This window comes from Grampus griseus (assembly GCF_964374135.1).
Source record: "Grampus griseus genome assembly, chromosome: 14".
In the NCBI taxonomy this organism is placed as follows: domain Eukaryota; kingdom Metazoa; phylum Chordata; class Mammalia; order Artiodactyla; family Delphinidae; genus Grampus; species Grampus griseus.
In genome coordinates, this window is record NC_139008.1 from 15,340,027 (window position 1) to 15,349,762 (window position 9,736).

Sequence of the window (9,736 nt, forward strand, 5' to 3'; positions counted from 1 at the left end):
CTCTGGGCCTCTCCCTCCCACCTCCAAAGTCCAGAGCCACTGGCAGAACTTACTTTATTAAAAAAATGACGAAACAGGTCTGTACATATTTACAGGCTGGGGTGCAAGGAGGCACGGGTCCAGCAGCAGGGGCACAGGCACAGGACACTCACTTCTTGGAGAGTTTGACTTGCTTGTGCTTGGGGGGTGCCCACTTGAGGCAGACAGAGTCCACTGTGGGGAGAAGAGGCATGAGAGGCAAGACTGGGCCTCCGGGCCCGGCCGCTCGCAGTGGCTGCTCTGCCCTGGGCCCAGACCAGGTTTCACCTCGAGGTGAGAACAGGGGTAGACTGGGTCCTGGGGAGGGGGCTGCCCCAGGCTTCGGTCCTGGGAGCTGGTCAGACTGGTTGGGGATCCGATGACAGCAAAACAGAGGCCTTGGCTCACGGCAGTCCTTACATCTACCCTCTGCCACACACACACACACACACACACACACACACACACACACACACACCCTGGGCAGACTCCACCCACCTGTTATGGGTGGTTTCTTATACTGGGCACTTTTGAGGTGTTCCTCCACCAGCTTGGGTGTGACACAGATCACATGCTGGCCCTTCCAGTACTTGACCATGTTGAGGGACTGCAGGGTGCTGATGATGTCATTCTGGGTGATGCTCGTCATCTGGCTGCAGAAAGGGATTAGAGCAGATGCTGGAGAGAGCTCCCTTGTGGGATTTGGCTGGGACAGCAAAAGGGGACAAGGAGACAGTTTGACAGCATCACGGCCAATCTTAGGAGAGTCCTTCCCTCCTGAGGGTTCCAGGTGCCTCCCTTACCTAAGGTCCTTGATGGACAGAGTGCCCCGGAAGTCTCGCAGGATCTCCAGAAGGACCCAGGACCAGTAGCTGCGGTAGCTGAGCTTGCCCAGGTCAGACAGTGGCTTCTCAGGGGAGCCTACTGTGCTCTCCAGCTTGGACAGCTCATAACCTGGCAACAGTGGAAATGAGGAAACTGAGGACCCACCCTGCCCTGGCACCCCTCACCACAGCTGCCTTTCCTGGACAGGCCGGGAACCACTCACTGAAAGCAATGAGGAACTTTCCATAGCCACGGCGCTGGTAGGGGGGCAGGGTCAGGATGCAGGCCACGTTGTTCCCATCTGGTGACTCCTTTTCCTGTAGGGGTGGGTGGTCAGGACCTTTGCGGAGGCTCAGCCCCTGCTTCAGGTTCATTCTCCCCCTCTCCCTCAACCCGGGCTTCCCAACCCAGCACCTTCGAGAAATAGCCGACGATGTGGGCTCCCTGCCTGTCCACCTCGGTCAAAATGTAAAAGACGAATGGCTCCACGTCGAAGTACAATGTCTTGTGGTCCAGGAAAAGCTTGGCCAGCAGACACAGGTTCTGACAGTAAATCTGAGGGGTCGCGAGGTGGAAGCAGGCTCAGGGAGCAGGCGTAACTCCTCCGCCTCGCCCCATGGAGGCCTGGGCAGGAGCTGCCACCCTGCCCTGCAAGTGCCAGGCTCCAGACAGCAGCCAGTGCCAGCACGGTGAGAAGTGGGATCCTCACCAGAACAGTCATGTTTAGAATTGGAACGAGTCTTAGAGTCACGTTCTGATGGATGGGGAAACTGAAAATCAGAGAGCTATGAGCACTCAAGGAGGTAACGGCAGAGCTGGACCAATCACGGCTACCGCTTCTGAGCGCTGAAGAGGAGCTCAATCTTCACAGACACGAACTCTTCTGTTTCAGGTCAGGAAACAAGCTCAGAGGAGACAGTGGCTCGCTCAAGGTCCCATGGCTGGTGAGCACTAGGGCAGGATTCAACCTGCTATATGAGTTCTGACTGTTCACAGCTGTGTCCTCAGCACCTAGCTCAAGGCTAAGCGTGAAGCTGGGAGCTTGGTAAATGTCTGCTGAATGGACGACCCTCGAGCCTGACTGCAACCTGAGCTGTCTGCCCAGTCAGCCACACCGGGACAGAGACCAATGCCAGGAGGGCCAGTGGGACCTGGAGGTTGGCTTCATGGCAGAGATCAAGGACACCTTTTACATCCACTCTCGTTGGATTCAACAATTGTGTGAACCCAGCGCTGCTAGACCCATTTTGCTTAGGAGGCAACGGAGGCTCTGGGGGGCAGCAGTGGGGAGTGCTTGCCTGAGGACCCAAAGCTGGAAAAGGCAGAACTGGGAAGAACACCCAGGTCTCCTGCTGGGGCCCCTCCTGCCGCCCCCAGCCCCATTCATGCTCAGGAGGGCAGAGCAGGGGGCTCTGGTGGGGCTAAGATTTCACAAGCTGCTTATCATAAGGCTGACAGAGGCCCATGTTTACTAAACCCTATTCGATGCCAGGGACTGTGCTAAGTACTTGACTTTGCTGTCTCATTTACTCCACTAACAAGCCTGTTAGTTAACTATTAGCATGACTCCTGTCTTAAAGATGAGGAAACAGGAACAAAGGACCTTAAGTAACTTGTCCAAGGTCAGCTAGGAAGTGACGGGGCGATTTGAAGCCAGGAGCCACTCAGAAGCCAGGCCTCTGCGTCTTACACTCCACGGGACTTCCCCAGGAGACCTTCCCAGACTGACCAGGCAAGGGTCAAGTTCTCAACACAGCAAAGCAGGCCCCAAAGGCCCCACCCTGCCGCAATGCCGCAATGAAGTCCTTCAGGAACAAGGAACTTAGCGGTCTGAGCCACAGAGCGCTCCCAGCAGGAAACCTCACACAAAGCAGTTCACACCCAGGAAAAACAAACACCTTTTCTTCAGGCAGAAAAAGAAAGCAGTTTTTAAGAACAGCCTGAGGCAAGACAGTCTCCACTCTGGGTTCCAAAAGCGCCTGAACCTAAGCCACCCCAAGCTACCCCATCAGAAGGCAAGTCCTCAGGGAGAGAAGGGAAACCCAGAACTCGAGGCTGGCACCACAGGGCCACGAGTTGACTATGCACCAACCACAGGCCGAGCACCAGCCCGCACACCAGCCCACAGTCCTCTTCGCACACTGAGGCCAGCCTCTACCCTATGGCGCCGGGGAGATCGTGAGATCGTCGGGAGGTGCCCAGCGTGTCCCCCCACCTGTCACAGTGCCTCCCCCCGGGGCTCACCTTGTGGTCTTTGCCGTCCACCTCGTACACAGAGATGTTGCTCTTGCGGTAGATCTCCTTCCCCGGGGGCTGCCGCCACTGGCACTGGCCCTGGGGGTGGGGACGGGCAGGGGGAGGCACAGGCATGAGGCCCCAAGGCTCCCCGCTAGGTGCCCCATCCCGCCCTGTGTGGCCTGCAGCAGGCCTCTGCTTCTCTCCACCTGGAGACCCCGGGCCCCACCCTTTACCTACATCGAGTAATACTCCCAACCATCTGAGGAGACGGGTGCTATTCTACAGATGGAGAAACCGAGGCACAGTAACCGGCTCAAACATCACACAGCGAGACGGTTTTAAGTCCAGCTCAGCCTGGCTCTGGAGGACTCTGGAGGGCCGGCACCCATGACAAGGGCATTTCCCAAACCACATACATTTGCCTCAGTGTCTCTACCCTGTGGGAAACACGCCACTGCCCTGCCCCAGCAGGTCCTGCATGTGGATTAAAGCTTCCTGTCTGTCCGCACCTCATGGTCCCACAGCTCGGAGCTGTGCTTACTTCCTCTTTTCCACAGGGGAACCTGGCTCTGAACTGGCCTTGATAAACATGTGCTGAGGGCAAGGGACCCCAGAAGGTTCCCATTCCACAGAAGAGGAAACTGGGGTCTGGGGAGGGTCAGCAAGTTGGCCAGGGTCACTCCAGCAAAGGCAGAGTCAGGCCTGGAATCCAGGTCTCTCCAGCCGGGGCAGCTTTTCCTTGGACTCAACTGCTCTGGACCTTGCCTAGTGCCGCTGCCTCAGCCGGCCCTCAGCCTCTATGCCCACCACCGCACTCACCAGGCCCGGCCCAGCCCAGCCTCACCAAGTGGAAGCGGTAGCTCTTTTCGTATTTCATGTACTTGAGGCAGTACTCGCAGAGCCAGAGCTTGGGCTGTTTCCCGTAGTCTTCAGGGAACGGGGAGAAGTACCAGGCGTCGATTTCGTAGTTCCCGATGTGGATCTTGTCCACGTACTTCACCTTGGTGATCTGTGGGCAAGGTGGGAGTGAAGGGCAGGGGGTGGCTCGGTCGGGGCAAGGGATGCTGTAGGGAAGGGGTGCCCCCAGTTAGGACCCACTCCCCTACTTACCGCCTCATGTTCCTTCTCCAAGGCTGCTGTTGTGGGGTCCATCTCTGCATAGGTCTGAGTGAGAAAGAGCAGTGGACACAGGTGAACAGAAGTGGAGGTCAGGCCACGCCTCCCATCCCAGAACCCAGCACTTCCCGCCTGTCTAGCAAACCTGTTTCACCTGGTTTCGGAGCTGACTGGTCCAAGTTCCTCTCCCATCTGCCCACCCACCCATACATCCCAGACACTCCTGATGCCCAAGTTTGGACCTTTTGCCTGATGAACAGGGCTAGGATCAGGAGGCCTGGTTCCAGTTCTTGGGCTGGTAAGAGCTTCAGCTGTACAACGCGATCAATCCAGCTCTGCCACAGTTGTTGTGAGACAGATGACATAATGGGCCTGGTCTTCCGCTTCCACAGCAGGAACTGGTGCGGACACTCCGGTGTGCCTGGACCTCTTTCCTGCCCATGGGACTGCTCCCGGAGGCCCCTCCCACAGGCACATCAGGCTCTAGGTGTCCAGAAAGGAACTCAACCTTTCCTCCCTGCAAACCTGGTCATCCTCCTGGGTTCCCCATCTCACTAGGAGCATCACCTTCAGTCCAACTACCCCAGACCAATAAGAGGCCAGCTCTCAAGACTCCTCCTCCTCTCAGCCTGGCATCCGAATAATGGCCACGTCCTGTTAGCGCTACCTCCTTGTCATCTCTGGAACCGGTTCCTCTGTCCCACACCGAATAGCCACTGCCACCCTCTCAGGTCTGGATAGTTGATGAGGCCTCTGTAAATTCCCAGCCCCCAGTCTCAGCCCCCTCAGATCTGCTCTGCTATCAACACTCCTGTTGCTGGCCTCCATGGTTTTGCACATGCAGTTCCTTCCACCCTGAATGTCCTTCCCTCTCCTACAGCTGCCAGAAAATGCTTACTCAGCCTGGCACCGAGCACGAGCCAGGCAAGTGCATGATGAGGCAGAGCTTGGCGAGTGATCACGTGTGATTGTTTTTGCTGTGCTCTCCCTGTCCTTCAAGGCCCAGCACCCTGGGAAGGTGTGGTCAACAATCCTCCAGGAGGCCTGACTGCATTCTTCCCGATGCAGAATACATTCGTTCCCAAGTCAGGAATTCAGTAGTCAACAACAGTACCCTCCGACTCCCCCTTCTTGGTTTCCCCCATTTTCCAAGTCTTTGGAAGGCAGGGACTACAAGTCAGGTGGCACTCACAGCCCATCTTGTTCCTAGGCCAGATGCTGAAGGAGGAACCAAGTCCAGCCTGACAGTGGACGCAGTCAGGCCTATGACCTACACCAGAGTAGATGGCAGCCTTGCCCTGTAGTTCAGAAGGGAGAAGGAGCCAGTCTTTTACCCAGAACCCCTTCCACAAAGCACTTTGCCTGGATGGCCTCATTTAACCCTTTTGGCAACGCTGAGATACAATGTTCTTACCTCTGTTCTACAGAGAAGTAAACAGGCAGGGAGAGGCGAGGTCACTGGCCCTTGGGGACTAGCCAGCTGCCATTTATTCCAAGTACTAAGCACTTACGTCGTAGGCATTACTCAGAACAAGCCTGAGATGGGAATCCTCACTCTCTCCACTGCACGGAAGAGGAAACTGAGGCACAGAGAGGTAAGCTCACAGAACTGGCACCCAGGACAGCTGGGCATGGGCCCCTCGCCTGTCCAACTCCACACCTAACCCCTGCAAAGATGAGGGAAGGATGATTTTCCTCCTCACATGCCTCTTTAAAACACATTTCCCAACTCATACAACACAATCCTCCTCTGTAAATGCATTAAAGAATTACAAAAACACTACTTTCCGTAAATGCTGCAGTTTATTTAGAATTAAACATTAATTAGGCTCTGAAGAACCTTGCTGATCGTTAACTCGCTGTTACTCGTTCTTTGATTTTATCCCCACTGGCCCACTGTCAACCACCCTGCTGCCTGCCAGCTTAGAGGTACATCTTTGCGACTTAATGTGCCAGTGCAACCTGGCTGGGGAGCTAAGAAAACCTTAGATCCGTGCTGTCCGGTAAAGTAGTCACTAGCCACAAGTGGCCACCTAAATTTAAGTTCATTACATTCAAATAAAATTTAATTCTTGGGACTTCCCTAGTGGTCCAGTGGTAAAGAATCTGCCTTTCAATGCAGGGGACACGGGTTCGATCCCTGGTCAGGGAACTAAGATCCCACATGCCGTGCAGCGCGGCCAAAAAAAAAAAATCTTTTAATAAAACTAAAAAATTTAGTTCCTACTCACACGAAACACATTTCAAGTGCTCAAGGGCCACACGTGGGTAGTGGCTACTGTTTCGGACAGCACAGAGGCAGAACACTTCCATTTATCACAGGACGTTCAGTTGGACCGTGCTGCCTTAGATGGTGAGAGATTTTTTTGGCCACGCCACGTGGCTTGCAGGATCTTAGTTCCTGACCAGGGATTGAACCCGGGCCATGACAGTGAAAGTGCCGAGTCCTAACCATTGGACCGCCAGGGAATTCCCAGTGAGAGATCTTTCTAATTCAGGTATTTCAAATTTTTTTTATCACAGCACTGTATACCAACTGCAAGTTTGTGTATATACATATATATATTTGTATGTGAGATAGAAGCTTCTTAAAACAATACTTACCTTTAATAAAGTGCAATGCACTATGGTACTTTCTACCTTGTCCTAGTTCTTCCATTTTTGAAATTTACATGGTCACAACCCACTGAACTAATTTGGCAATCTACTAACAGCCCCACAGTTTGCAAACCATTGCTGCTAAGCCCAGGACGAGCACTCAGAAGGATGGACTGGCACTGGTTGAAAATAATGAACGTCTGGGTGCCTTGAGAGCTCCATAAATCCTCCTTTTGTGTGCACACCCCATCTCACAAATCCAGAAACTAAGATTCAGAGTAGGAGGATAGAAACCCCCCAGGGCAGGCTAGCTTCGTGAAAAGAACCCAAGTTTTGGAATAAAGTGGCAGGAATTTCTGGCATGTTTCAAAGAGCTTGTGCCCCAAAGTAGGACAATCTAGTTGGCCAATCTAATTCCTAACTGGATTCCTAAAACTACCTGTACCTCCCTTGTAAACTGGGGATATAATGCTTACCTCAAAGAGTTGCTGTGAAACTTCAGTGAGATCATATACTGAAATACTTAGCCTAATACTGTGGTTCACAAGCCTATAAATGTTTGCCATTATTACTCTAATCTCAACCCACCCTTTTACTAGCTGTGTGATCTTGGGCATGTTACTTAACCTCTCTCAGCCTGCTTCCTGTTTTCCTCAGTAAGAACTAATTATCCCTGTGGTGTTGAGTTGTTAGGGAGGATCTGATGAGCTTATACAGGCACAACACTCAGCACAATGCTTGGCAATAGCGAGTGCCCCAAATCACTCATTCTCTTCCTCCCCTTTGGACTTCAGGTCCATCTGTCAATGTGGCACAGCCAAGAGCGGGCACGAAAGGTGCAAGAGGCCTGAGTTCCAGTCCCAGCTGTGTCATTTCCTTGCCACGAGACTGTAGCCAAGCTCTCACCCTCTCTGAGCCTCAGTTTTCTCATCTGTGAAGAATACCTAAGAAGAAATAAGAGTCCCCTACACACTGTAGGAGCTTAAGAAATGGGAGCTGCTGTGGTTTTGGCACCGGGACCCAAGGGAGTCAGCAGAGGCAGCTGAGCCTCCTGCGGCCCCGGGGAAGGGGAGGGGCCCGGACCTTCTGCACGTGGTTGATCTCGTCATGCTTGCGCTTTTGGTTGCGAGTGATCTTTCGCTCAGGCTGCTCGGCCAGCTCGCTGAGGTACTTCTCTGAGTTCTTCTGCACGGCATCCTTCACCGTCTTGGTCAACGCCAGCCGGTTCTTGTCTACCCATTCGTCCAGTCGCCGGTTAACTGTGAGGATGGGCCATGAGGGTGCTGCCCTTCCGCTCCCGCCCCCCCCCCAGACCTGGATACCCCAAGTCACTCACAGCCCACATAGTGTACATAGAATTCCTCTCGGCCCTCCTGATCGTTCACTCGAGACTGGATCACTTCAGCAGAATCTGTGAAGGGAAAAGGCTAGGATCACCAGGAAAGAAAATAGGGCTGGAACAACAGTGATCCTTCACACTGAGGAGCGGTTTCCCAGATTCTGTGGCCAAATGTACGCTAACCTCACCTGTTCACATCTGCCACTCCCTTCAATCACTGTCTGAGGTGGGCCAGATTGGGCTGTTATTCTTATTTTAGAGACGAGGAAACTGAGGCTTACCCAGGGTCACCTATTTGAAAAGTGATAAGAGCAAATACTTAACTGAAGTTAAATCTGGCTCCAAATTCAATGTTTCTTTTGCTATACTCAGTCGTTCATTTGTTCAGGGGTCATGAGGGCTAGCTGTGGAATCAGACGGCCCCACTTCCTAGCTATATTTAACTGAAAAAGTTATTTTGGCTTTCTGAGCCTCAGCACCTTCATCTGTAAAATAAGGATAACCCTGCCCACCTCAAACGGTGAATTAATGGCTCTAAAACGTTCAATGACAAACAGCCGACCATTCGATAAACGAGGAAGGCAACCACTGCAGGTCTGGCCCTGTGCTGGGTTGCTGCTGGATATGGTGATGGATCATGAGCAGTCCTGCCCTCCGGAAGTTCCCACTTTGATAGAAGACAGACAGACAGACAATGACAACATAATGGTACATATACTATAGCTCAGGTATGAAGAAAATGTTGCATTTCTTCATACAGAAAGGGAACATACAGAAGGGAACGACTCAATCTGCCTGAAGGGAGTCAAGAATGGCATCACAAGGGATATGATGCTAAAAGGATGACTGGGGCTAGCCAGCTAAACAAGGAGAAAGGGAAAGAAGGGCATTCCAAGCAGAGGGCACAGGCGGTAAAAGGCATATGGCTTTCAGAGCACACAGTGTGGTCTGGTCTGGCAATGGCCTTTACTAGGGGTGCTGGAAAACAGAGAGGTTACAAAAATGAATGCCATTCTAAGGAACTTGGGGTTTATTTTGGAAATGAGGCAAAGCAATAGAAGGGAGGGGAAGCTCGCTTTTGTGTTCTGGTAGGTCCTCTCCGCTGGCGGCTGCAGGGGATGGATGGAAGGGGGGAGTCACAGAGACAAGGGAGACCATTGAGGAAGGAGGTTAACAAGAAAAGGGAATGAAGCCTAAGACTGGGCAAGGAAGTGGATTGGGAGCTCTACACACATTAGGAAGAACTTGGCGAACACCCAACTCGGAAGGGGTTGTAGGCGGCGCCCGGGCAAGTCCGAAAGTCCGCGTTCTCCTCCCTCAGGCCCCGCTCCCGCCCTTAAACCCCGCCCCCTGGCCCTGGGTCCCGCCCTCACGCCAGGTGCTATCCGGCCGCCGGCACAGGTACGTTTCTCCGATCTCCACAGTGACTTCTGGCTCGCCACGCGCCGGGGTCGGCGGAGAGACGCGGCCCGGGGACGGGGAGGTCCCCTCGACCGCCACATTCTCGCCGGGCCCGGGATCGCCCTCCCCCGCGACCCCTGAAGTCGCCGCCGCAATCGCCGCAGCTGCTCCCTGCGCCGCCATCGCTGTAGTGGAAGTGAC

General features: G+C 53.6%; 1 protein-coding gene across 2 annotated transcripts; it reads right to left on the reverse strand.

Annotated features, from left to right (window-relative positions):
• Positions 1-37: 37 nt before the first annotated feature.
• KAT8 (lysine acetyltransferase 8) lies at positions 38-9,736 on the reverse strand (the record flags this gene model as incomplete). Of its 2 annotated transcripts, XM_082671350.1 has the most annotated exons (11): positions 38-213; positions 517-671; positions 822-972; positions 1,067-1,160; positions 1,258-1,398; positions 3,088-3,177; positions 3,926-4,090; positions 4,192-4,245; positions 7,879-8,054; positions 8,132-8,206; positions 9,508-9,718. In XM_082671350.1, 11 exons carry the CDS (start codon positions 9,716-9,718, stop codon positions 149-151), a joined length of 1,377 nt encoding a protein of 458 aa, XP_082527476.1. In that variant the 3' UTR covers positions 38-148. The 2 variants fall into 2 exon arrangements, with proteins under 2 accessions (XP_082527476.1, XP_082527477.1); XM_082671351.1 differs by having other exon boundaries at positions 38-671; positions 9,508-9,736.